Below are 27,757 nucleotides of genomic sequence, written 5' to 3' on the forward strand. Positions count from 1 at the left end.
ACTACAGCACTGCAGCCTGATGAAATATTTGTGCAATATACACAGTGCAATTTAAAAAATCACAAACGTTTGATAAAAACAGAGTGTAAAAAAGATTCTTGAAGATTAACAATTGCAAGTGACAGATTTAAAAATTGCGATGAATCTCCTTTGGATTTCTTTCGGGCAGCTTCAGCTGTCTTGCCCATGTGCTTTAAAGGCAAGAACAATATCTGGCAACCTCCACGACTGTAGGAGCCTTTCCACCCCCTAGGAAGGATCCGACCTTTCCTTTGTGCTCTTAGGGGCAGGATAAATCTTGCCCTTAATGTTGGCTCGTTTGTAGATTTGTTATAAGCTCTAAGTAGGTGACTCTCTATACTTTTCACTCTCCCTTGATGTCTTCTCCCTTTGACCTCCTGGGCTGATTCTGAACTTACTTTGTTTTTTCCATTGTGGATCCTGCTGAATTCAGATCGATTTGAACTTGCAGGTCTTCTTCTATCCTCCCCCCCCCCCCCCCGCATTGAAACAGAAAGTGTTCTGCATGTGATTAGGGAAGCTCAGAACGGGGGGGGGGGGGAGCCAAGTGCAGCAGGAGCCGCTTTCTTGAACTGGGGGGGGGGGGAGGGATTGGAGACGGCAGAGAAGAGGGAAGAAATCCAAGAGGCAAATCTCTACCAAGAGAAGTTAGGGCTTCTGGAGCTCCTGCCGAGAGAGGTTAGGGCTTCCCCTTTAAGGGAAGCCTTGAAACCTGGGAACCAGGCCAATCAGGGCTTTTCTACAGCGTTGGAGGCTCTGCAGCAAGTTAGTTCGGGGAAAGTAGAGAGAGCTGTACCTTTACTCATGCCGATTTTTCAAATGTCGAGGGTTATATCCACTCCAGGATATCGCGGGGGGGGGGAGGGCAGGGTTACTCCGGATCAATCATGCTTGTTGCAGAGGGAAAATTTAAATGGCTGAAAATCAAAATGGAAATCGCATTCAGTGTAGATGGCAGGGACTGAATTGACCTGGGATTGGAATTAAAGCTCAGTGCAGATTCAGCCCCAGTCACTGGTCTCATATTGTGGCTATAGATTCTCCTTTTTCCAAAACATTTTTTTTAATATACCTGGGCACAAGACAATTCTAATGCAGTGGCCTACCTGGTGTGTGTGTGTGTCACACAGCTTGGCTACTTAATATCTGAGCAACAAAGATAATCCAAGAGAGGATGTAAATTTTAATTCGTTAAGTGTCAAAGAACTACATTTCCCATCAGCCGCTTTGAATCACAAAAGGAAATGCCTGTGGTTGGCGGGCAGATTGGTAGTGGCTACAGGGCAGCTAGGTGTGGCAAGATCTCTCTGTAGGCAACTTCTTGTGCTGGCAGCGTGTGCACCACCCTGCAGGAACGATTTATGGTGTTTATCTGCAGGGTGCAGCCTCTGGGGAGAGAGGAGAGCCCCATAAACCTTGGCCCTGCTTTAAATATTTACGCCTTCAGTGGTTCACATGGGAACAAGAGCCTTTATGAGAAGCCCTTATCCCACACGAGGACAGCTTGGCCCTTGTTTCCGCCCTTTTGGCCGGGCTCCAGAATCTGATCTGGGTCAGCTATTTTCCTCCTGTTCTTCTTTCCAGAGAGCTGGTTCCAAGCAGCCGGGCCTTTGAATGTTGGCAGCTCCTTCTCTGCCACAAAGGTTTTCTTGGGAAGGGGCTACCCCTAGCAAAACCCGCTTGCTTTGCCTGCCTGCTTGGGGGGAAATAAAGTCCTCTTCCTGTGGGGCAGGGGGAAATCTCTCTTCCCGATCCTGCCGCCTTTACCCAATTCCCCCTCTTTCTTGTGAATCCCCCTCCCCCCCCCCCTTGTAGCACGAGAGAGGAAAAGAGATTTTGGCTTCACCCTCCCCCTCGTGTTCCAAAGTAGGTCAGGGCCGGGGCCTGCCTGCGTTTAAACAATCCCAGCCACAAAAAAAAAAGCCCATTTGCCGTGTGGTATCAATTATGCACATTTGCAGAGTTTGCCATGACTTGGTGTTTTGCACAATTGGGCCGGGAATTATACGTTGAGAAGACCCGGCATCCAAGAGCAGAAAATCTCCTTCGGTGGGATTGGAGATCACCACAGATATGGTCGCGGCAAGCAGCTTGGAAGCTAAGCAGGGTCAGCCTTGCGTAGCACTTGGATGGGCGACCCTTAGGCTTGGCTGCCGAACCAGGCAATGCATGTCTCTTACCCTGAGCGGGGTTGCCATAAGCCAGTTGTGGGGACACTTTTCGCGGCCATTCCCCCAACATGCTTTTAAGGATATCTTCGCAAACATGAGGACTAGAAACTTGGTCAATCTTTTTCAAAGGAATGCTCTTTATAGCTATGGCGCGGAGGGGTGAAAAGTGCCACCAAGTCCCAGCCGTTCAAGAGAAGAGATGTTCGGAGGCGTTTTGTCCTCGCCTGTCTTTTGGACTCTTTGCGTGGTCTCCCACCCAAATACGAATCGGGGCCACCACTGCTTAGCTCCGGAGATCTAATAAGATCAAGCTAACATCTAGGTCAGGCTCCATCATCCAGGGTCTCGTGAAACACTGGGGTTTCTTGAAGGCCCTGGAAGGGTTTCCCAAATGGGTGGGTGATGGGCGCTGAATGAGTTAATAACACACCGATACTCAGTGCCAGTCTTAGGTACGTGATTGAAACTCTCAGGGATTAAGATATGTGGACATCCTTGTGTACTCTTCCGGGCAACCAGAGAGGTCAAAGGCTGTGATAAGTGTGTGTAATGGAGGCTAGCTAGGAAAAGAGTGCGTAAGCAAACTGTACTGAATAAAGCCTGGAGTCCGGAGAAGCCCCAGGAGAGAGAGATAGGCAGAAGATTTCCTTTTCTCCAGATACCTGCGTCGTGTGTGTCCTTTCATCCCTACAGGTGGGAGGTAATTAATTTTTTAAATATATATATATTAATCATCTGTTAAAGCCTGTAAGGCAGGGGTAGTCAACCTGTGGTCCTTCAGATGTCCATGGACTACAATTCCCATGAGCCCCTGCCAGCGTTGCTGGCAGGGGCTCATGGGAATTGTAGTCCATGGACATCTGGAGGACCACAGGTTGACTACCCCTGCTGTAAGGTCATCTTGACTCACCCACCCTCCCAAACTGGCCAGTGAGGGGGCTGGAGGGGGTGAGGGCCTCAGCTGGGCACGTCCCCAGCTCTGCTTCCCAGCCGTATTCTGCCAAGATCTCACCACTTCTGGGATTTGTCAATGCTTGAAGAATCTTTCAAGGGGTTTCTCAAGGGTCGAAAAGTTGGGAGAGGCTGATCTAGGTCAAGGCTGTTCAGAGCTCTGCCATTTTGTTCTTTAAAAAAAAATAATAAAAATACAGTTTACATATCCCAAGTTTGGAAAGTCTGAAGGTGAACCGACTTAGCTGACATCTGCCTTTTATATGCAAATTTAAAGCCGAGGGCCAAAAGATTGGCTCTTGAAGCCCAGTCAAATGGAGGGCAGGCCAGCCACCTTTGCGTTGAGGGCATGACGGGGGCGGTGACCCCTGCCTCCAGTCAAGGGGGGAGTATCTTTGTCACTGAAGGAGTTTCCGATGGGGAATCTTTCCTGGGAGCTTCAGGCGGATTTGTGGTTCCGGAAAAACCTCTCAGGGTGGTACCTGAATGTACCTGAAGGAAAGCAAGCAGGACGAGTCCCTGGAAGGGGAGGGGGGATCAGGCAGAGACAGTACAGCCGTTCACTGCCTGAGTGCTTCCTTCTCTTTTTATCTCCCTCGGAACGAGTGCCAGGAGAAAAACTGATTCATCGTCAAGGTGCCAGTCAACTTGCAGCTTCTGCTGGTGACGGAAAGCGCTAGCAAGGCGTGGCCGTGGAGTGTTTTCAAGGCCAGGAGCGAAGGTCATAGAATCACAGAGTTGGGAAGGACCTCCGGGGGTCATCTAGTCCAACCCCCTGCAGAATAATGCAGGAAGTTCACAACAACTGCCCACGCACAGGGAGCCCCATTCCATGCCCAGATGATGCCCCTTCCTAACCCCCCCCCCCCGAAATCTCTGGCCATTGCCTACTTCTACACAACCCTGGATTTCCCTAGTGATCTCCCAGCCAAGTAGTAACTGGGGTCAACTTTGTTTAGTCACTGAGAAATGACAAGACCATGAAGTTCAGGGCGTGGCGCAGTAACTGTTGTGGAAAAGATATCCCTCCTCTCCCCCCCCCCCCAATCATACCCTGTCTCATCATCAATGACAGATAATTTTGTTGCCCCAATACATCAGGTTGAAGAAGAAGAAAAAGAGTTGGTTCTTATCTGCCGCTTTTCTTTACCCGAAGGAGTCTCAAAGCAGCTTACAGTCGCCTTCCCTTTCCTCTCCCCACAACAGACACCCTGTGAGGGAGGTGAGGCTGAGAGAGCCCTGATATTACTGAAGAAGAAGAAGAAGAAGAAGAAGAAGAAGAAGAAGAAGAAGAAGAAGAAGAAGAAGAAGTTCTGATATGCCGTTTTCTCTACCTGAAGGAGTCTCAGAGGGGCTTCCATTCATCTTCCCTTTCCTCTCCCCGCCACAGACACCCTGTGAGGTGGGTGAGGCTGAGAGAGCCCAGATATTCCTGCTCGGTCAGAACAGCTTTATCAGTGCTGTGGTGAGCCCAAGGTCACCCAGCTGGCTGCATGTGGGGGAGGAGCAGGGAATCAAACCCGGCTTGCCAGATTAGAAGTCCGCACTCCTAACCACTGCACTGAATTGGTTGAGTAGGTTGCTTGGCTTACTCTTGAGGCTGAGGGGTGGCTGAATTTCAGTGGAGGCCCGTCCAGATCCAGAGCTCACACAGAGACACGGAGGGTAGACTCCACCCCAGGGGTAGCTAAGTTTATGCTCTTACATATGGTTAGAAAAATACACTTTTAAGTGGGTAGAGTGAAATAAGACCATGATTTTAAATGACAGGCAGAAGTGCATTGGCATTCAGGCATTTAGGAAACATTGTTCCCAGCCAGAGCTGTCGCTTGTCACAGTCTCCCTTCCCCAAAACACTTCATACCTCCGTTGCAATACTTTGGAAAGGCCAGTTTCTGAATTCTTCTCTTACGGTGACGCTCCACCCCTCTTCGGATAGCCGGACAGGTTTCCCTGCTTCATAAGTGGCATATCTGAGAGCTCCTATTGTCATTGTTCCCTGGGGGAGGATCGTATCTCCGCCCCGGGCCTTTGAGTCTCCTTCCGCTACCTGGCTGTACCTGCCTTCCGGCCAGAGGGAAACACCCTTCCCTTCCCCATGGCACGCCACCGGGAGCCCTAGAGCTCACCGCACCCCTAGTTGTGCCAGCCGGGCATGGCTCACTGCTGGCATCGGAGGACCTGTCTCTCTACCACCTTTACTGGCTGGCTGCTGGCACTCCTAGGTGAGTCTGGAACGCTCGCTCCAGGGATTTCTCCCCTTTCCTGATGATCCAGTTCGGCGTTTTGGGTACTTGAGGAGATCTGCTGGTTTGTGTGTGTGTGTGTTGGGGAGGGGGGTGGGGGTGGGAGTGGAAGGGAATCTAGAGGCTCTGACCAGGGATAGAAAGACATAACCTCCTTTTTTCCTGGCACTCTGGAAGGAATGTAAATAACAGAAAGGGTGTGGTTGGCCCTTTCGCCCACAAACTCCACATTCTAAACAGGACTTCCTCCACAGCACTCAATGTGGAGTCCTTCGTTTCCCCTGCCCTCCATTACATGCTCACAACAATCCTGCGAGGCGGATCAGCCAGAGACGGCCACCAGGCCAAGACTTATTAGACTTCTAGAGGGCCGTGTCGTTGGAAGGTCAACCGTAAACCTTGCTGTCCGGAATCGGAAATGCAGCATCCTTGTTCTCCCAGTTGGATTTGGGGAAACGTGTCATGTTTTGGGAGCCGGGTTGCCAGCCTCCAGCTGGAGCCTGGACATCTCCTGGAATCCCCGGGAGAAAATGTGGGAGATGGACGCTGTAGCAGTAGACCCTGTTGAAGTCTCTTCCCTCCCCAAATCCCACCTTCCCCAACTTCAGCCCCCAAATCTGTATCTCCACCCCCTTTTTTGGGGGGGGGCGTACTTCTCTGCCCATGTTGCTGTCAGCTGTCGGAAAGTTAGGTGGCACCTCCTGTAAGCACCCAGAGGCATACCCTCGTGGCCAGGATGGCCCGTCTGTTAATAACCTTCCTTGAGGAAATAACTGAGTGGCGGGGAGGGGGAGATGCTCGTCTTGCTGACTTTCAACTTCCTAATTATGCCTCTGACATTTTTGTCATCCCCCCACCCCAATTAAGAAGTGCTGGGTTCAAAGGATGCAGATCTGTATGATGCAGCCCTCCTTCATCTGACTTCAAGGAATACGTTTTCCCCATCAACTTCGACGGTTTTCTGAAGCCTGTGTGTTTGTGGCGGGGATATTTTCCACCGCTGACTCCCGCTCTTCTCCCAAGGTCACTGGCAAGCCCATGACGTTATCTCATTTTGTCTTGTCCTTAACTGAAGAAAGTTAGAGAGAGAGAGAGAGAGAGAGAGAGAGAGAGAGAGAGAGAGAGAGAGAGATTTGTTTTATGACTGAGCAGGATTTGAACCCTGGGTCCCCCAGCCCACACCCAAGACTCTGTCCAGTGGTCAGAAAGATGGGTCAGTCGTCCAAATTATTCTTCAGAACTCAGCAGGGTCTATTTCTTTTCTGTCACAATGATTCATCTGTCAGAGATCCTTGCTGGGATTCTGCTGGTTCTGACTAGTAGCTGGGTGTCTACATTTCTTCGATCCGGTTGAAGCATCTGGTTAAATGTCTCATTGGAAATGGGCTCTCGGTTTCACATACCCTTACGATCCACCTCGGCCTGCATTTCTCAGTCCCCAATGTCTTCGCTTTTTAAAGGATTTGATTTCTTTATACATATATACCTTTCTTCTTCCAACGAGGCCCTCCCTCCATTTTATCCGTACAACGACCCTGCGAGGTAGGTTAGGCTGAGGGAGAAAGAGAGGGGGGACACCACAAGTGGTTCAGAGTTACCCAGTGGGCCTAAGGATTTGAACCCAGATCTCCTTAGGTTTAATATGGCACTCTTTCTCAACTTTTTTCGCCATTGAGAAACCCCTGAAATATTCTTCAGGCATCGAGAAACCCAGAACTGGCGCGATTGTGCAGAACATGGTTGAGGAGCAGAGCTGTGGACACGCCCACCTAGAGCTTCTCCCCCTCATAGCCCCTCCAGGCCATTTTGGGAGGAGTGGGTGGGTCGACATGACCATATTTAGTCACATCCCCCATTAAATGTCTAACAAATTAAAAACTATATGAAAAATGTATTAACTCCCACTCACTCAGGAAAGCCCATAGTTACATGAAACCCTGGTTGAGAAAGTCTGCTCTAACCACTGTACCAAGAGCCTCTTGTGGCGCAGAGTGGTAAGGCAGCAGGCATGCAGTCTGAAAGCTCTGCCCATGAGGCTGGGAGTTTGATCCCAGCAGCCGGCTCAAGGTTGGCTCAGCCTTCCATCCTTCCGAGGTCGGTAAAATGAGTACCCAGCTTGCTGGGGGGTAAACGGTAATGACTGGGGAAGGCACTGGAAAACCACCCCGTATTGAGTCTGCCATGAAAACGCTAGAGGGCGTCACCCCAAGGGTCAGACATGACTCAGTGCTTGCACAGGGGATACCTTTACCTTTACCTTTAACCACTGTACCAATAATGTAATAGGGGGATATTTTGAGTGGCCTACCTTACACAGCTGTTGTAAAGATTACTGAGGGAAAGGGGTTTCAGCCTTCCTTACCGGCATTTTTTCTCCATGCCAAAAACAGCCACTATTTGGTTGTTGAGGAAATGGACAGGTACTGATAGGGCCATTTAGGTTTCTATGATTTCAAACAGGGTGTTGCTGATTCCATTTCAGACCAGGAACATGTTGTGTGTGTGTTTGAGGGGAGGGGGGGGGGGTTAAAGCTTTTTGTCCTCATGTGCTATGCTCTCAATCTAAGCTGGGCTTGTGCGCATCTGGGAATTGAGTGCTCAGCACAGAATGAATGCAACCAGATCTCTTGTGGGGGCCATGTGTCCACCACATGGATGTTTTTCCCACCATTTTGCACGCCAATTTACCATTTTGTCCCATTTTGTCCTCAGTTTCCTCCCCAATAACTGCTTCCAATCTTTTGGCCTCCCTTCGATCTCTTTCGTCTTTACACTTTCCCTATTCCCATGACCCCCAGTGTAATTTGGAGTTGGGTCCTTCCTTGGAGATTTGCCCTGCAGACAGGCTCATCCCAATGCAAGCACCAAACTGGAGGTCCCAAAGCTTCAGAGACTTTTGGAAAACAGAGTGATTGGCTTAACGGCACAATGGCTGCCATAGGAGGCGGAGCTAACCACAAAAAGGGAGGAAGTGAGGCTATACATCACTGCAACAGTAACATGTCCAGGCAGGAGCTGTTTAACCGAGATGCCTTTTCAGATGACCATGTTTGAAAATGTTTACTTGACCTCTGACCTCTCTCAGTGAAGAGCTTTGCGCTATAGTGGCAACTGCAGCCAAAGAAATATTTTTGTGACTCTCCATGGCCAATCAGGTCTCCAGTAAGAGCCGTACTGGACAGAATTCTTATCTGGCCCTACTTGTTTTCTAAAAGTGGGGGCAGGTGCCCATGGCCGCCATGTTAGGGACCCCTGCACCAAACCTTCATGTCAAGAGAGCCAATTTGGTGTAGTGGTTAGGAGTGCGGACTTCTAATCTGGCGAGCCGGGTTCAATTCTCCGCTCCCCCACATGCAGCCAGCTGGGTGACCTTGGGCTCGCCACGGCACTGATAAAACTGTTCTGATCGAGCAGGAATATCAGGGCTGTCTCAGCCTCACCTATCATAGAATCATACCTCACAGGGTGTCTGTTGTGGGGAGAGGAAAGGGAAGGAGAGTGTAAGCCGCTTTGAGACTCCTTCTGGTAGAGAAAAGTGGCATATAAGAACCAACTCTTCTTCTTCTTCAGTAATATCAGGGCTCTTTCAGCCTCACCTCCCTCACAGGGTGTCTGTTGTGGGGAGAGGCAAGGGAAAGCATTTAGAAGCCGCTTTGAGACTCCTTCAGGTAGAGAAAAGTGGCATATAAGAACCAATTCTTCTTCTTCTTCTTCTTCTTCTTCTTCTTCTTCTTCTTCTTCTTCTTCTTCTTCCTCTTCCTCTTCCTCTTCCTCTTCCTCTTCCTCTTTCTTCTTCTTCTTCTTCTTCTTCTTCTTCTTCTTCTTCTTCTTCTTCTTCTTCTTCTTCTTCTTCTTCTTCTTCTTCTTCTTCTTCTTCTTCTTGTTCCGTGAACAAGCACATCCACAGTGAGGGGTGAATCTACCTGCTTTCCCACTCCCCGCTCCTTCATTTGGCCAGACCATGGTTGCCATTCGCGCAACAGACATAGCCTTCACAGCAGGCAAGAAATCCGGTCAATTCGGGGGGCGGGAGGGGGGGGGGGCGGGAGAGAACAGCTTCCTCTGTGGATACCTTCCTTAGGACACACCTGCGAAACACGCAGGGCCGTGGGAGGGAAGATGGCCACCTTGCTCCCGTCTCCTGCTGTTCTTCTCAAAGTTGGGCCCGGAAGACAACAACCGGGATGCCGACCCCCACAAACCCCCTCCTGTTAGATTTATGACCTTCCCCCATCCGTGGCCCACTCTCTTTCCCTGCAGGGAGCCGGCCCATCCATTACAGCCTGTGGTGGCTGCTGGGCTCCCACGGAGTCAATTTTCATCCATCTTCCCTTGTCGGCATCCCTGCTGCCTCCCGGCCCTCTCCGCTCAGCTCCCGCTAATGCAGCCCCTGGCACGCAGCCGATGCTGTTGTTCGGCTTTTAATTTACAAGGGCCTCAGAACTGCGGGCCCCGCCGGCTCGGGGGGTTTGTTATATGGATGGTCTCAAAGAGCCGGAGATGGAACGGAAGGGCCAGCATTAGAACCGGGCAAATAAATCGGAGACGCGTCACCTCTCCTCCTCTGTGTTGACAGACAATAAAGCGATTTGCGGGAGGAAGCAGAGACTATGGGGATGGGGGGGGGCAGGCCCCCTAGTGCATAACTGAGAGGAGGGGAAGGTGACTTGAATGGCCACCTTCAGACTCCCCGAGGGAGTTGCCTGCCCTTCGCAAAAACAAGCCCCCGCGTGGCACGTGAATTGGATTCTGTGTCCTGTCGTGGGCGAGTTAAAAGACGCTGGCTCAGGCCTGCAATATGTTGTTTATGAGGGAGTCAAGGAGAGCAAAACATTGGGAAGGGGAAATTTGGGTTGATATGGGGGGGGGGGGGGGTGGCCTGGGAGCTTGGCTGTGACACTGCAGGGGAAAGCTGGCCTGGCCCGGCCAACGTGTTCTGGAAGAAGAGTCTGTGTTTCCTGGGGGGGAAATGGGACAACTGCATTTATCACTGTATTCCAAGCTCTGGCAAGATGCTACGGGGAGTTCCGGCAAAAATTCACCTCCCGTTTCCATTACTAGCTGGCACGTCACCCTCTGATTTAATAACTTATACAGGGTTCAAGAAGGAGGCTGTACTTCATTGGGTCAGGACACCCAGAGATGGTTTTACTGTGTAAGACAACAGCTTCAAGAGACAAGCCGTTCTTCCCACCCCCCAACACCACTTTAATGTTAAGAGTGGCTTAAAATATGAAGCACTGAAGGGCCCTTCAGAAAGCACAGCCGTCGTGGAGCTGCTCTAGGAAGCCTGGGACCTAGTCTGCACACAATAGATAATGCACTTTCAATGCACTTTCGAAGTAGATTTTCCTGTTCCGCACAGGGAAATCCAGCTGCCAAAGAACATTGAAAGTGCATTATCCTGTGTGTGTGGACTAGCCCTTGGTGTGGTTCACATCCGGAGCCATTTTGGAATCTCTCCACACTGCTGTCAGACGGAGAGTCAAACTGGAGCAAGATGGGATGGTGGACGGGGAAGGACAGAATTGGCCACCCCATGGTGGTGACTTGAGATCTTCCAGAGTTACAGTTGGTTTCTGGATTACAGTTCCCCTGGAGAACATGATAAAATTAGAGTCCAGTAGCACCTTTAAGACCAACAAAGATTTATTCGAGGCGTGAGCTTTCGAGTGCAAGCACAGAGTGCTTGCACTCGAAAGCTCACGCCTCGAATAAATCTTTGTTGGTCTTAAAGGTGCTACTGGACTCTAATTTTATTGTCCTACTTCAAACCAACACAGCTCATTTGAATCTAATCTGGAGAACATGGCCACTTTGGCAAGTGGATGCTGCGACATGTCACCTCCTGACTTCCCTCCCCAAGCACCACCCTCCTCGGGCTCCAATTCCGAATCTCCAGGAATTTTCCAACCTTGAGTTAGCAACCTCACCAGGTGACCTTGGGCCAGTCACTCTCTCCAACTGACCTACCTCCAGGGTTGTTGTGAGGAGAAAGTGGAGGAGAGAAGAGAGAAGAAGAGTGGGTTTTGTACTCTGCTTTCCACTGCCCTCCTTACAAATCGTCTTCCCTTCCTCTCCTGACAATAAACTCCCTGTGAGGGAGATGGGGCTGCGAGAGCTGTGACAGGACTGCTCTGTGAGAACAGCACTATCAGGACTGCGACTGGCCCATGGTCGCTGAGCTGGCTGCTTGTGGAAGAGGAGCGGGGAATCAAACCCAGCTCTCCAGATTAGAAGCTGCCGCTCTTAACCACGACACCAAGATGGCTGATAATCCGTTGGGGACCCCACTGGGCAAAAGGCAGGGTGTAAATGAATGAAATTAAAAAAAATAATAACATTTTTTGCCCTCACTGGGTAGGCCCGATGGTCAGGGTCATCTGACTGCCCTGGTCTTACGGTCGCTGCTGTCAACCACAAGCAACTGAGCAGTTGCCAGGATGTAGAGCCCAGGTCCCTGTAGAGAGATCTCCAATTCCAAACATCAGCGACGTGCCCACTTCACCAGCATGGCTGCACGAATATTTAGCCCTCCTTTCATGAATTCTATAGCCAAGTCACGACCTACAGAACGCTCCTTCCAGCGACATTCTTCAAATTGGCCTTTTGAGCCCAGCGAACGTAGGCGAGGGTCGGGGAGGGGCCTGCGGGGTGTCGGGAGAAACACCTTTGTTCCCAATTTAGCTCTAGCCAGAGCCGGTCGCAGAGACTTGTCGATTGCTCCCCGTGAGATCCCTTGCCCTGCATTCAGCCCCCCGAGCGCCCTGTGTGCAAGCTCTGATAACCGCAGAGAAGAAAACCAAAGAACCAGATGGGGTGAGAGCAGGCAGGGAAGGGGGTGGGTTCAGTAGTGAAAAAGGCCCGCTGGCGTTCCCCCTCATGGTTTATAACCCGAAGGCGGCCAGTCGGAGATTTTTTGTCTGGATGCAGATGAACATCTGTCAGAGCCGCTGAGCGGGAGAGAATAGGCCCTCCACGGCTCTGGAACTGCCAAAGAGACTCACCTTCCCTTTCAAAACGAGACGAGTAAATTTCCGCACAGATGAGTAAAACGTGCAAGACGCTGGACAGGATACCGACGGTTGCGGTTTCCCCAAGACTTCCAGACAGACGCCATTCCGGCAAGCCTCCCCCTCGTCAAGTTAAATAATTTAAGAGACGTCTAATTTATTTAAATGCATGCAAATTTAAATCAGCTGTTAGCAAGCTTGGGGAGTGCTTTTTTAGTATTATTGTTCATTGCTATATAACATTAATTAGCGCTAATTAGAATCCGAGGCTGACAAATGACAATAGGTTTTTTTAAGAGGAAGAAGACTGGAGGGACGCGTCCTCGGAGGGGGGAGGGGGGCTCCTCCCCCCCACACACACACACCCCTTGGTTATTGTTATTTCCTCTCTTCAAACACTGAAGGGCTATGAGTAGCTTCCAAAAACCAGTGGGCAAAAATGACGGCCGGCCGAATGTTTACATCCCAGGCCAAACTAGGGCCTATTCTGCACACAACAGATAATGCACTTTCAATGCACTTTAGAAGTAGATTTTCCTGTTCTGCACAAGAAAATACAGCTGCGAAAGCACATTGAAAGTGCATTATCCTATGTGTGCAGACTAGGCCTAGCTCTCTTGGAGCTTCAAGTCGATTTGCAAATCATTTGCTTTCCCCGGAATGATTTGGGGACTGGGAGAATGAGAGAATGACCAAGCAAAATCTTCTTCGTTAAAACTTAGCTACTCAGTTCTACGTGAAAGGAAATGTTTGAAAATCTGCTGTTGGCCAAAGTTGCAATTTTCTATTTTTATCATTCTTAGGGGGTTCACCCCCTTCTCACTTTCCCAGTGCTAGATTGGGCGGGGGGGGGGGTTGGAAGAACTCTGCGGACGGCCTCCCCACCCCCTCAGGACCAGGAAAGGCAGCAGGGAGCTGTTAGAGCACCATGTCCCTGGCTGCGGCTGGGCGGCTTGGTCCTCTATGGGTGTGGCGTCCTCCCAGGGAGCCCCAAGGCCCAGGGGCTGGAGACCCCTAGGAAGGGAACTCACTGGCAGGGGCAGCTCTCATGCAGCAGGGATCTGCAGCCTCCGAGCCTCAGATGGAAGTGGAAGGAGGAGGGGGTGGTCAGAGGTGGGGGACTGCCCAGCAGTTGTCAACCCCTCCCAATCTGATCTACCACAGTCGATTACCCTGTGTGCAATGTCCCCAAGCACTGATTGCCATTTGACTGTTCATGATCCTTATGCCTCTGTTCATATTGCCACAAATGTTTTCAATGTGCTAGTTCTGCAGATCCAGGTGCGTGGCCCCAAGACCTCACAGTGAGGGGCAGTGTATAAATTAAACCAAGACAATGAACATCCTCTTCCTCGTTATCATTGCTACAACCACCATTGATCTCCGGATGAGCAAAATGGCATCTGTGGAAACTGGACCGTATCACACGGTTCCCTGCTGAGGTTTCTCCCCTCTCCAGGCCTCACTTGCCCCGCATTCTGTCCAGGAAGTTGGTAACCTTCTCTCCCCAGGGCCATCCTCCAAATCTCCAGGGGCTTCTCAGCCCAGGCAACACTGCTAGAGAAAGAAAGGTGGGATGGGGGTCTAAGGGTAGGGTTGACAGGTCCCCCCCAGGCCATTGGCAGGGGATGGGTTTAGGGTTGATAGATCCTGGAGATTTGGGGATGGATCCTGGGGAAGTGCCCAAGAGCAGGAGTAGTCAACTTGTGGTCCTCCAGATGTTCATGGACTACAATTCCCATGAGCCCCTGGCAGGGGCTCATGGGAATTGTAGTCCGTGAACATCTGGAGGACCACAGGTTGACTACCCCTGCCCTAGAGTCCACCCTCCAAAGCATCCATCTTCTCCAGGGAACGGACCTCTGTGGTTTGGAGCTGTAAAACCAGGGGATCCCCAGGTCCCACTTGGAGGCAGGCATCCCTACCTAAGTGAGGCGTTCAACTCCTTCCTTCTCACAGTTCTTCAGGCCCCTCCAGCTTCTTGTAAACAAAACAGCCAACAATTTGTTGTATTTATTAATAGCTGCCAAGCTCTATTGCATTTGGAAATAAAATGGGCACTAGATAAGGGGGGTGGAGTGGAGGAACTCTGTGGATGGCTTCTTCCTCCCCCCAGGACCTGGATAGGCTGTAGGCAGCTGTAAGGGAACTCACCGGCAGGGGCAGCTCTCACGCAGCAGGGATCTGCAGCCTCCGAGCCTCAGAGGGAAGTGGGAGGAGGAGGGGGTGGTCAGGGGTGGGGGACGGAAGGCGATTGGCTGGCTGCTGGACAGACAGGCAAGCTGGTTGGAGGAGGAGGCACTCAGGGGCAGGACAGCCGCCCTGAGTGGCACTTAAGCCATGAGGCCAGCTCCTCCTCCAAGGCCTTACCAGAAATATATAGTGGAACAGATAAGTTCTTTCACTGGTTCTCCAAAACAGTGGTCCCCAACCTGCGGGCCGCGGCCCGGTGCCGGGCCGCAAAGGCCATGGCACCGGGCCGCGGCTCCCTCTCCCCGCCCCGCCCCCGCAGTAAAAAACTTCCCAGGCCGCAAGCTTGCGGCCCGGGAAGCTTCTTACTGCGGGAGGCGGGGAGAGGGAATCAAGGCCGGGCCGCGCCTGTGCGGGCCACGCCCGCTCGGCCCGATCCGCAGGCGCGGCCCGATCCGTGGGCGCGGCCCGGGCGCGGCTCGCGGGCGCGGCTCGGGTGCGGCCCGATACGCGGGCGCGGCATGGGTGCGGCTCACGGGCGCGGCGTGGGCGCGGCCCGATCCGTGGGCGCGGCCCGATCCGCGGGCGTGGCCCGCACGGGCGCGGTCCGCGGGGGCGCGGCCCGATGCCCTGCCGGTCCCCAGCCTCGGAAAGGTTGGGGACCACTGCTCCAAAATGTGTAGGCAAACTCACGATAGCAGGTCCAAAGGTGCGCTCAGGAAACTATCACACCTGTGTGTCTCTGATTTTTTTCTCTCCTTCCTTTCCAGTCCCTCTAGCTCCTGTCCTTTCTTCCACCCCCCAGGATGGACTTGTTGGAAACAGCACGTTTCTCGCCATCTCCTTCCCTTTACCTCCTCCTGGGACATCAAGTTCCATCGCCTGGAAGAAGGATGAGACCTACGTGGCCACAGGAAGCTTCAAACCCAACTTCACAGTCCAGGTCACGCCCGAATGCAGGCATCGGTTCGCTGTGGATCCCATGAGCGGGAGCCTCAATATTACGGAGCTGAGGCTATCTGATGCCGGCTCCTACACCGTGTCCCTGATTGTCCTAGGAGGCTCTGGTCTGAAGGCAAACATCACGCTCAGGGTGTATGGTGAGCAGACCATTTCACCCTTCTGAAACACAGTCGCTCTGTCAGGGGGAGCCATGCCCGTACGTATCCAGGAAGGAGCGGAGGGGAACGGGTCACCTTGATTCCCGGGAGAGGAGAGGGGGACCTAGTGGTCAGAGCAGGAAAGTGGGGGGTAGCTTCTCAGCCCATTCCCGTGTGTGTCTTCTCAGAGCTGGTGACCAAGGTGTCAGTGGACCCGCCATCTGCGGAGAAAAATGAAGGGGACGACTCAGTGACCCTAACCTGTAGCCCAGTCCAAGGGTCTGTCACCTGGACCAAGGATGGGCAGGCCCTGGGCGAGGACCCCCGACTCCAGCTCTCCGGCGGCTCCCTGCAAATCCACCACCTCCAGCACACTGATTCAGGCACCTACCGCTGTACCGTCTCCAACCCCTTCAGTAATGGGACAGGCACAACCCAGCTGACAGTCTACTGTGAGTACACATGACAGACTATGGGTTTTTAAAAAAAAGCATTTAGGTTTCTCAGCATTCCTGTGCCCAAGATTCGGAGGGGCAGAGGAGCAATTTGCACGGAAAGACTTGAATCTAGCCCACTGGCTCTGTATTTGTTTACTGAATTGTTCCACGGCCCTCGGGCAACCATTTCCCCTCCATCCTGGAACACATGAGCCTGTGTTACTCCAAGGCAAACTGCTGATCTCTCCAGGTCAGCATTCTGTTCTCCAGAGGCCTCACATATCACCTGCTGTTTGATCCTTTGAACAGGAGGTGCCAGGATTGGAATCTGGGACCTAGGGCCTTTCGACAGCTCTCAGGTGGCCTCCCGTACTGGAACAGGAAATTCCTGGGGATCCGGAGGGCAGGGCTGGGGGCAGGACCTCAGTGGGGGTGGGAGTCCGAAGACCCCACCCCTCAAAACAGCCCTTTTCTTCAGGAGCTCTGATATTTTTCATCTCGAGATCAGGCGTAATTCCTGGAGTTCTCCAGGCTCCACCTGGAAGATGGCAACCCTACTGATCTTGAGATTACCTACTGTAATCTCCATGTCGCATGGCCTCAGACTCAGCCAGCTTGGTGTAGTGGTTAAGAGTGGCAGCCTCTAATCTGGAGAACTGGGTTTGATTCCCCGCTTTTCCTCCATGTGCAACCAGCTGGATGACCTTGGGTCAGTCACAGTTCTCTCAGAGCTCTCTCAGCCCCACCAACTTCACAGGGTGTCTGTTCTGGGGAGAGGAAGGGAAGGTGATAGGAAGCTACTTTGAGATACAAGCTGGGAGGTTTGCAGGGTGCTCGGGGGACTTCCGGGCCTTGAAATAGTATCATTGATTTTGCTGGGTGTGCTTCAGGTCTTTATATCTGCAGCACTTTATGACCCATTTTGGATATCGAGTTGACCAAAAGGAAGCTGGGAAACTGCTGAAGCTAGCAGAAAGGTTCATGTTCATCGGCCGTCTTTGACGCTGGTTTTATTAATTTTATGTATTAATAATTGGGAGAGTGTTATATAGACTGCTTTGTGCCCTGGTTTGGCGGGAAAGCCGCTGACAAACAGAAAGCTCCTTAATAAATAATGTATATGTTTGTGTGCATATCTCTATCTATAGCTATCTATCTGTATGGGCAGCTATAGCTACCTACCTAGAAGAAGAAGAGTTGGTTCTTATATGCCGCTTTTCTCCATCCAAAGGAGACTCACAAGCGGCTTACAGTCGCCTTCCCTTTCCTCTCCCCACAACAGACACCCTATGAGGTGGGTGAGGCTGAGAGAGCCCTGATATTACTGCCCGGTCAGAACAGTTTTTATCAGTGCCGTGGTGAGCCCAAGGTCACCCAGCTGGTTGCATGTGGGGGAGCGCAGAATCAAACCTGGCTTGCCAGATTAGAAGTCCACACTCCTAACCACTACACCAAGCTGACTCTCTACCTACCTACCTACCTACCTACCTACCTACCTACCTACCTACCTACCTACCTACCTACATGTTCATGTGCATATCTATCTATCTATCTATCTATCTATCTATCTATCTATCTATCTATCTATCTATCTATCTATCTATCTATCTATCTATCTATCTATCTATCTATCTATCTATCTATCAAGGTAAAGGTATCCCCTGTGCAAGCACCGGGGCATGTCTGACCCTTGGGGTGACGCCCTCCAGCGTTTTCATGGCAGACTCAATACGGGGTGGTTTGCCAGTGCCTTCCCCAGGCATTACCGTTTACCCCCCAGCAAGCTGGGTACTCATTTTACCGACCTCGGAAGGATGGAAGGCTGAGTCAACCTTGAGCCGGCTGCTGGGATTGAACTCCCAGCCTCATGGGCAGAGCTTCAGACTGCATGTCTGCTGCCTTACCACTCTGCGTCACAAGAGGCTCCTTATCTATATGTATGTGTAGCTATATCTACCTTCCTACCTACCTACCTACCTACCTACCTATATGTTTGTGTGCATATCTATATGTGTAGCTAGATAGACAGACAGACAGACAGACAGACAAATTGTGTATATGTGTGTAGATAGAGCAGGCTTTGTTGACGGCCCCGGAAGGGTTTCCGAAACGGGTGGGAGTTCATTAATTTTTAATGTAGCGTTTCAATTTGTTAAACATTTATCTGGGGGCATGACCATATATGGCCATGTCGACTTGACCCCTCCTCCCAAAATGGCCAGTGATGGCCCCGAGGGGGTGGGAAGGGGAGGGGCCCCAGCTGGGCGTGTCTACTGCTGTTCTTCTCAGTCATATTCTGCAGGATCGCACCACTTCACAACCGTGAAAAAACTGAGACAGAGAAACCAATCTTTGCTCTAATATAGGTGGGTAGATAGGCAGGCAGGCAGGTAGGTATTTTATCCTGATTTTCCTGGCTGCTCTGTCGGTGTGACTTAGTAATGTGACTGCACATCCCTCCCGTTCACACGTAGGTAGGCTTGCCAGCTCCGGTTCATGGGAAATTCCTCCAAAGCAGCCACTGTCTGCAGGGGATCTGCTCTTGGCCATCTGGAGATCAGTGGTCATTCCAGGAGATCTCCAGGCCCTACTGGAGGCTGGCAACGGTGCGCCCAGATGCTGAATTTGTCAGCTCCCCTATGGAGATCAAGTGGCTCGAATCATTTAGCTAAATCCCGGGTTCTGTGTAGGACCTCCATCCTTTCCAGAATGGGCACGCTCCGTTCAGGGAGGGAGGCCGAACATTCATCCACCGGCGGACGCAACCGTGCGAACTGGACCGGGGAGAAGCCCTCTGCATTCCGGGCGGCCGGGCAGAACGACACACCATAAGGGCTGCCTTGCCGCAGCTAAACGGCCACTCCATCAATTTGAATAGCTCCATTCGTCAGCGGGGTCGCAACCTGGATACGGGAACCCGCACCAGGGAGGTGGAGCCCTCAACACCGGGAGACCCGAGAGATAAATCAGCTGCCGACGGCGTTTCTTTCTTACTCCACGGGCTTCTCAGCGTGCCGTGTTACATCTCAGCCATGTTTTCCTTCCTCCCAGACGGCCCCGAGACCCCGATCATCACCGTCTCCTCGTTGGGTCAGGATCCCGAAGCGGAGGGGTTCGTGTTGGTGAACGCCAGCGTGAACCTGACATGCCAGGCGCCTTCCCTCCCTCCGGCGGATATCTACTGGAATGTGCCAGACTCTGAGGACTCCCAGGTGCCCTCCTCGCCCACTCTTCCGCTCCCCAGCGTGCAGCTGAATCAAGCGGGGACCTATGCGTGTTTGGCCATCAACCGGCGCACCCAGCGGAACGTCCGGAGCACCTACAGCCTCACCGTTGCCCGTTAGTTGAGTGAGGATGTTGGGCGCTCAGTCCCCGCAGGGGAGGGTGGAAAGTACAGTCAAGGCACTGTTGACGTTAGGGCTTTCAGGGCAAGAGATGTTCAGAGGTAGGGTGCCACCACCTGCCATCACCCCACAGCCTTGGACTGCCTTGCTGGTTACCCATTCAGGGACTAACCAATGCTGACCTGGCTTCACTTTCGAGATGTGAGGAGATGGGTGGTTAAGGCCTGTCCCGTTTCTCCCTAGGTGATGGGGGGGGGGGAAGCACTGTCAAGTCACAATTTATTGATTATTGATTATGGATGACTAGGAGCCAAGCCTGTTGCATTCAGGGATACAACGGGTGCTAGATTGGGGTGTGGGGTGTGGGAGAACTCTGCATATGGCCTCCCCCTCCCTCCAGGACCTGGAAAGGCTGCAGGCTGGAGGCCCCTGGGAAGGGAACTCACCGGCTGGGGCAGCTCTCATGTGGCAGTGATCTGCAGCCTCCGAGCCTCAGAGGGAAGTAAAAGGAGGAGGGGTGGTCAGGGATGGGGGACGGAAGACGATTGGCTGGCTGCTGGACAGACAGGCAAGCCGGTTGGAGGAGGAGGCACTCAGTAGCGGGACAGCCACCCTGAGTGGGTATTAAGCGCTGGGTGGCACTTAAGCCATGAGACCAGCTCCTCCTCCAAGGCCTTACCAGAAATATTAAGTGAAACAGATTACTGATGTTGATTGATTGATTGATTGATTGTCTGATCGATTGTGTGGCTTGTGTGTAGTGCAGCCAGGGGATCCTAGGACTGGCAGCCACATGAGAGAACTTTGGAGGTGGTGTGGCCATTGCCGGCCTCTACATCATGACCCTGCTGTTCCCTTGGTGGTCTCCCATTCCTATCCTATCCAGGGTCAGTCCTGCTTGCTGTCCGAGACGGGGCTTGCCTGGGGTGTCCAGGTCAGGCCTGGTGTTCCAGGCAAGAGATGCCCAGTGGTGGTTTGCCTTTGCCTGCCTCTCCGTAGTGGCCCTGGACTTCCTTGATGGTCTCCCATCCAACTGCTAACCAAACCGACCCTGCTTGGGTTCAGGAAGTGCATATCTCCCATCCGGGGTGGGGGAAGAACCATTTATAGCACAGCCCTGGGCAGATCCTGCATTAGAAGGCTTTATACTACCCGGTCAGCTAGGGAAGTTAATATCAAGGCACCCAGGGGCACAGTTTTTATCAAGGCAATGGTCTATGGGCAGAAGGGGCTCCAGCTTCTCCTCTCCCCATGTTGTTTTCCCCATCTGAAATGGGCCTGTGCTCAGGAGTGGTCCAATCGCGAGTCTCCAGATGTCCATGTACTACAATTCCCATGAGCCCCTGCCAGCATGCTGGCAGGGGCTCATTGGAATTGTAGTACATGGACCTGGCTTCATATGAAGAGGAGTGGGCCTCTCTGACTCCACCCTGGACTTCTAGGGCAGTCTCCCATCCAAGAACCAACCCGGGCTGGCTCTGCTTAGCCTCTGAGATCCGATGAGGTCACGCTAGACTGGCCCACCCAGGTCAGAACTGCCACTCTATGCTCCCCTAGATATCTCTGGATCCCGTCTCCCTGACTTGCACCAACGCCCCTTCTTTTCTACCTCCCTTTCCTTAGAACGGCCCTCTGGACCCCCCCAGTGTTCCGTGTCATCAATCAACAACGGATCGGCTTTGCGTTTTGCCTGCGACTGGCCTGGGGGATCACCCGAGCCTTGTTTAACCTTCCTGGGCCTGCCAGTGGACGTGGAGGCCACTTCCTCTCACTTGGAGCAACAGGTGGACCCTCCCTTCCCAGCAGGGCTCAGTGGCCAGAACGTCACCTGCTTGGCGAGCCATTTGACTGAGGAGAGGAGCTGCAGCATAATCCCAGGTGGGCTCAAGTACCTGGGTGCAAGCCCAGAAACGGCCAGGAGGGGGAGCTCACCGCCGGTCTTGTGGGCTGTCATTCCAGGAGATCTCCACGCCTCACCTGGAGGCCAGCAACCCCTAGGGCCTTCCTGGAGGTTGATTGCTGGAAACAGTATAAAAGCACTTAGAGAGGCCATAGTCAGCTCATGCAAAGGCAGGAAAGGGCGTGGGGTGCTTGAATGCCTCTGGGAGCCAACTCGGATGCAGTGGCTGGGGGTGGGGGGTGGTGGGGGGTGGGATGTGATGGCATTCAGGGTTGCCAATCTCCCGGCAGCACCCCTAGGAGACCTGGCCACTCTGAAGCTAATGCAGAGCTCAGGGGCTGGTCTCTGTGCAGCCTACCTGCCAAGGCTGTTGTGAAGGCAAAAGAAAGGAGGAAATTTCCATTCATCTCCCCCTGACCTCGCTGAAAGGGAGGGGACCAGTGTGATTCGTAAGAATAAAAAGATGTGTCAAAACAAGTTGTAGGCCACACAAAAGCGATATCGAAACATTCTTCTAACCAACAATGTAGTCCGTTTCAGGATAGTTACCAACGAAAGCTAAAGGATACAGCAAAGTTATAAATGAATATGATTGAAAAAGCCCCCGGTTGGAGCTTGTTTTTCGGCTAAATGCCTTTTCCAACGAAACCCAAACAGGTCCCACTGGCTGCCGAGGCTCAGAAGTGGCTCCCAGGTGGAAGGAGGCCACCCTCTTCAATCTGCTATCAACATGACCGTGCAGGGCTTTTCCCGTCCTTGTCATTGACATTTTTAAGGGCTGTATTGTTTGGCCATTGCTGGTCGCTATCCTGAAACCATTTCACACCAAATTTGTTTGGCCAAAGTTCCCTCTTTGTGTTGCTGTATGCAGTTCCTGCCGGGCTGGTTCCATTCTCCGTTCTCGATGCATTGTGGCTCTTTTTGTTTTCGGTATCACTTTTGTGTGGCAGACAGCTTGTTTTGACACATCTTTTTGTTCTGACGAACCACATGGGTCCCCTCCCTTTCAGCGAGGCCAGGGAGGGAACCGCGGTCCCTGCTGGGCAGCCTGATTCTACATAAAAGCCATACGTCGAGATCGCCTGGTCAAAAAGCCAATACGATCTTCACAACTCATGTCGGGTTGGTTGTGAAGCTGTCTGCCTCCTCTCTCCCTTTGCAGAAGCCCCCTCGGGGGTCTTCCTCTCGTTTCAGGCCTCCAAGGACCCCGGAGGGACGGTCACCGTGGAAATGCGCTGCCGGGGAACCTTCAACCCGGCCGAGATCGACTGGCTCCGGGATGGGCTGCCGCTGGTTCCCGCTGGGGACCGTTTCGTGTTCAGCCCCGACGGAACTGGACTCACCATCCGGAACTTCAGCCTCGCAAACGACCTGGGGAATTACAGCACCCACTGCTCCAACCCACTGGGGTCACAGAGCGCCAACCTCACTCTTATTGGTGAGATCCACCTTCCAGGGAACTGGCAAATGGGGTGGGAGGGGGTTGCATCCACTTAGTAATTTACTCACTTTCTTCGTTGACACGGCGATCTCCCGGAATTACAGCAGACCTCCAGACCACAGAGCTCAGTTCCTGTAGCGGAAACGGTTGCTTTGGAAGGGGGACTCTATAATATTATACCCTGCAGCAGGGGTAGTCAAACTGCGGCCCTCCAGATGTCCATGGACTACAATTCCCAGGAGCCCCTGCCAGCGAATGCATTCGCTGGCAGGGGCTCCTGGGAATTGTAGTCCATGGACATCTGGAGGGCCGCAGTTTGACTACCCTTGCCCTGCAGAGGCCACTCCCCTCCCCAGCCCTGCCCTCCACAGGCTCCGCCCCTTTAGAATTTTCCAACCCAGAGTAGGCAGCCCTATTCACAACGGCCCTGTGAGGTAGCATCATCCGAGTGTACGCATCCGGACCAAGGTCGCCCAGCAGAACAGGGATTTGAACCCGGTTCCCTCAGATCTGAGTCGATACTCTAGCCACAACAGCAATTCCCCTTTGTATATGAGAATACTCTCAGGCTGAGAGAGGGCTTCAGTAAGAGGGGTAATTTGAAGAACAAACATCCTAATTGGGGGCCTCCAAGAGCGATGTATTTGGAGACATTTAATTCATGCAGCAGCCTCTTCATTCATATTGTTTACCCCCTTATAGTCCCCATTCCTACATCGCATGAGTGTATTTCAGTATTAGCCCACTGAAGAAGACCCCAAGAGGGGTTGAAACACGATTGGTTTTTCTGTTTTGTTTTTGTCATTTATCCATGTGTTTTGGATTTGTGCCATAGCGCTTGATATAGGTTTATGTTTTAAAGTTTTAGATGTGCACGTGCGTTGAAATAAATATTTCATATGCGTTCTGATGCTGCTCAGCCTTTCAGGTTCTTAGCTCTAGCCTCTGTGCCACGCTGGTGGTCTTCTTGGGAGGGGGTCATAGAAAGATTCGTAGAATAATAGAGTTGGAAGGGAACTCATGGGTCATCTAGTCCAACCCCCTGCACTATGCAGGACACTCACAACCCTATCGCTCATCCGCTGTAACCTGCCACCCCCTTGAGCCTTCACAGAATCAGCCTTTCCTTCAGATGGCTATCCAGCCTCTGCTTAAAATCTCCAAAGATGGAGAACCCACCACCTCCCGAGGAAGCCTGTTCCATTGAGAAACTGCTCTAACTGTCAGGAACTTCTTCCGGATGCTTAGACGGAATTTCTTTTGAATTAATTTCTTCCCATTCATTCTGGTCTGTCCCTCTGGGGCAAGAGAGAACAATTCTGCTCCATCCTCTACACGGCAGCCTTTTAAATACTTGAAGATGGTTATCAGATCCCCTCTCAGTTGTCTCCTCTCCAGGCTAAACAGACCAAGCTCCCCCAACCTTTCTTCATATGTCTTGGTCTCCAAATCCCTCACCATCTTTGTTGCCCTCCTCAGGATACGCTCCAGTTTGTCAGCATCCCTCTTCAACTGGGGTGCCCAGAACTGAACACAGTACTCCAAGTGAGGCCAAACCAGAGCAGAGTAAATGACCAGGGTCCTTCTTTCCCTGTCTGTTATAAATACGTGAGCTGGCTCCAGCCATTGGTCAGCCAAGGCGCTCTGCAGATAGGCGAAAGGGCCGTTTCCCAGCGGTCCCCTAGCCGCAGAGAAGAAACAGGGCAGGATGATTCACATCCCCGACGTCCCTGGGGCTGACCCTGGGCAGCCCTGTTCAGGGTTGAAAGAAAAGTCAGCACCTGGCCATGATTGCCTGCGACGGAATTCCAGTGCTGGGAATACTGTGCCATTCGGGTTGCCAGCCTCCAGGTGGGTGCTGGAGATCTATGGTTGTTACGATAGATCACCAGGTGACAGAGATCAGCTCCCCAGGAGAAAATGGCTGCTTTGGAAGGCGGACCCCGTTGAAGTCCTGCCCCTCCGTAAGCCCCGCCCCTCTGTAAGCCCCGCCCTCCTCATGCTCCACCCCCTTCCAGGTATTTCCCAACACCAGGTGCCATGCTACTCATAAGAGCACAGGAGCAGCCCACGAGGATAGCGACCTGCCTGGTTTTGCCTGGGAGGTCCAGTCCATCTCGTCCGGAATCCCCTTCCACCATCCCCGTGAAATGGGGTATCGATCCTGTGTGCATAACCCCTCACCCGTTGAAGAAGGGGCTTCCCTTTACCGGCCTTTGTCTTTTCCAACTTTGGCAGGTCCCACCGTCTCAGAGTCAACTCTATCCCGTGGACCCGATCCCGGATCTGCCTACCTTGTCTGGACGGTTCCCACGGGAGCAGTGACCACGGGCTTCCAGATCCAGTGGCAGGGCCCCCAGCAAGGCCGCTCCGCCTCTGAGTGGGAAACGATGAAAGAGCTGGGAGGCGCCAACCGGTCCGCCACTGTGTCGGGGCTGGATCCCCGGTCCTCATATTCCTTCCAGGTGGTGCCCTTCTTGGGCTCCCAGCCTGGGAAGCCTTCTCAGGTCCTGACCCTGCAGGCAGGTAAGCATCGCAGGCACACACAAAGAGGGCCTCTCTGACCATTATGCATTAGAGCAGGGATAGTCAAACTGCGGCCCTCCAGATGTCCATGGACTACAATTCCCAGGAGCCCCCTGCCAGCGAACGCTGGCAGGGGGCTCCTGGGAATTGTAGTCCATGGACATCTGGAGGGCCGCAGTTTGACTACCCCTGCATTAGAGGTGTTGCTGTTGTCCAAGTGGCTTGGGACCAAGAGATCGGAAGGACCGTCTTCTCCTAAGACATATTTGCCTGGGGAATTTAACCCTTCCTGGTGGTCCCCTTCACTAAAGAAGCCTGAACACATGAACTGTCTTCTACTGAATGAGACCCTGAGTCCATCGTGGTCAGAACTGTCTTCTCAGACTGGCAGTGGCCCTCCGAGCTCTCAGGCAAACGACTTCCACGTCACCAGCTGCCCGATCTGTTAACTGGAGGTGACGGGATTGGAACCCGGGACCTTTTCCATGCCAAGCATGCCTCTAAGTCACAGCTCCTCCTCTCCCAGACTGGCAGCTTGTTGGGCGGGTAGATGAGAGAGGCACTGCCACGATTAGGGATAGGGCTGCCAACCTCCAGGTGAGAACTGGGGATTTCCTGGAATTGCAGCTGATCTCCAGGGAACAGACATGGGTCCGTCTGGAGAAAATGGCTCCTTTGAGAGAAAAAAAGAAGAGCTGGTTTATTTAAAATCTAGGGGCAAAGCCCATTGTATCCAGGAGTACATTGGGTGCTAGAGCTTGGTGGTGGGAAGAGGAAGGGGAGGGGTTGTCCAGGCAGAAGGGGAAAGCACAAGTACACCCACAGACCCCCATGTTGCTATCGGAAACGCCTCTCTTGCCTCAGTCATGGGCTGTTACAGGCTCCCTTCACAGCAGGTGAAGAGAGCTCTAAGAGAACTGAAGAGCTCTAAGAGAACTGCTATGTCACCCAGCTGGCTGCGTGGGATCGAACCCAGCTCTCCAGATTAGAAGCTGCCGCTCTGAACCATGACACCACACTGGCACTCAAAGCTAGCATGGCAAGCCAGTCAGATTTCAGACCGTACATCTAGCCTGCCCACATTAGGCAGCCAGTAAGAAACCTTCAATTCCCTTGGTTGCCAGAGCAGTTTCTAAGGTGCCTTCAGTGATTTTATCTGCAAGGTTCTTCGGACAACCTATGTCTTAAGTGGAAGGATTTTTTGTTGGGGGGCGGGGTGCATCTGTGCATTGTGTCTGCCCGTTTTAGGGCTGCCAGCCTTCAGGTGAGACCTGGGGATTTGCTGGGATTATAGTCTACTTCCAGACTACAGAGATCTGTTCCCCTGGAGGAGATAGCTGCTTTGGAGGGCGGAGTCTGTGGCATTATATGTCGCTGAGATCTTTATTCTCCTCAGGCTCCATCTCCAAATCTCCAAAGTCTGGCACTCTATCCTGCCCACCCCCTGCAACCCCCGTGGATGCGTGAGGCAACCTGTCAGAGCCTGAAAGGGGGTGGAAAGATGGCGCCCGACTGCTCTGTGCTGGCAGCAAGGCCATGGCCAGGACTCTTGAGCTTCTCACCCTGCCCCCTGTTTTGCAGAGCCGTACCTCAGCGCTGGTGCCATTGCGGGAATTGTGATTGGCGCCATCTTCGGCTTCCTCCTGATCCTTCTCCTGGTGATCTTGCTGGTCCTCTTCGCCTGCCGAGGTGAGCCGTGCAGGGCTGGGGGGATTCCTTTAGGGGCCGCCGCAGACAAAGGTCTCTGCCGCAGGCCAAGCAGAGGCAGAGGGGCCGAGGGGTGGGTCTGGGGAGGGCCAGTCTAAAAGGCAGCCGATGAAACCTGACGTTGTATTTGTTTCTCCCTCCCACTTAACTCCTGTCCTGCCATTCACCCCAATGGGGAGCCCCAAAGCAGCTTGCGTTGTTCTCCTCTCCTTTGTTTTCTCCTCACAACAACAACCCTGTGAGGTAGGTCTGGCCGAGAGTCCGTGATTAGCCCAAGGTCACCCAGCCAACTTCCAGGGCACAAGCGGGGATTCAAACCCGGATTTCCCAGCACGGGCTTTCTCAGTTTTGGGGAACCCTGGGGTTTCTGGGTCCCTGAATGGGTTAATTAATTTGGATCCCCAGGGGTCTACCATTGGCCAGCTTTATAACAGTCTGACACTGAGCAAATGGGTGTTGGAAGTGTACCCAGCTAAGGGTATCTGTTTTTGCCATTCATTTTCACCAAGTATCTCAAACTGTCCTTTCTTCTTCTTCCTTCCTTCCTTCCTTCCTTCCTTCCTTCCTTCCTTCCTTCCTTCCTTCCTTCCTTCCTTCCTCCTTCCTTCCTTCCTTCCTTCCTTCCTTCCTTCCTTCCTTCCTTCCTTCCTCCTTCCTTCCTTCCTCAGTCAGTCAGTAACCTTTTATTGGCATTAAATATGTATAAGACA

General features: G+C 52.5%; 1 protein-coding gene across 4 annotated transcripts in view; it reads left to right on the forward strand.

Moving 5' to 3' along the window:
* The first annotated feature begins 2,571 nt into the window (after positions 1-2,571).
* Positions 2,572-27,757, forward strand: part of LOC143837277 (V-set and immunoglobulin domain-containing protein 10-like) — a 34,678-nt gene continuing 9,492 nt past the window's right edge. For 2 of the 4 annotated variants that reach the window (XM_077336904.1, XM_077336902.1), the window contains exons 1-8: positions 5,154-5,368; positions 15,363-15,692; positions 15,881-16,144; positions 19,181-19,468; positions 21,097-21,351; positions 22,536-22,811; positions 25,053-25,340; positions 26,922-27,029. In XM_077336904.1, coding sequence (XP_077193019.1) covers positions 5,299-5,368; positions 15,363-15,692; positions 15,881-16,144; positions 19,181-19,468; positions 21,097-21,351; positions 22,536-22,811; positions 25,053-25,340; positions 26,922-27,029 — 1,879 coding nt within the window. In that variant the 5' untranslated portion in view covers positions 5,154-5,298. Of the gene's footprint in view, positions 2,893-4,448; positions 4,546-5,153; positions 5,369-15,362; positions 15,693-15,880; positions 16,145-19,180; positions 19,469-21,096; positions 21,352-22,535; positions 22,812-25,052; positions 25,341-26,921; positions 27,030-27,757 lie in introns of those variants that run through there. The other 2 variants (XM_077336905.1, XM_077336906.1) reach the window with 2 other exon arrangements.

This window comes from Paroedura picta, chromosome 5 (genome assembly GCF_049243985.1).
Source record: "Paroedura picta isolate Pp20150507F chromosome 5, Ppicta_v3.0, whole genome shotgun sequence".
In the NCBI taxonomy this organism is placed as follows: Eukaryota; Metazoa; Chordata; class Lepidosauria; order Squamata; family Gekkonidae; genus Paroedura; species Paroedura picta.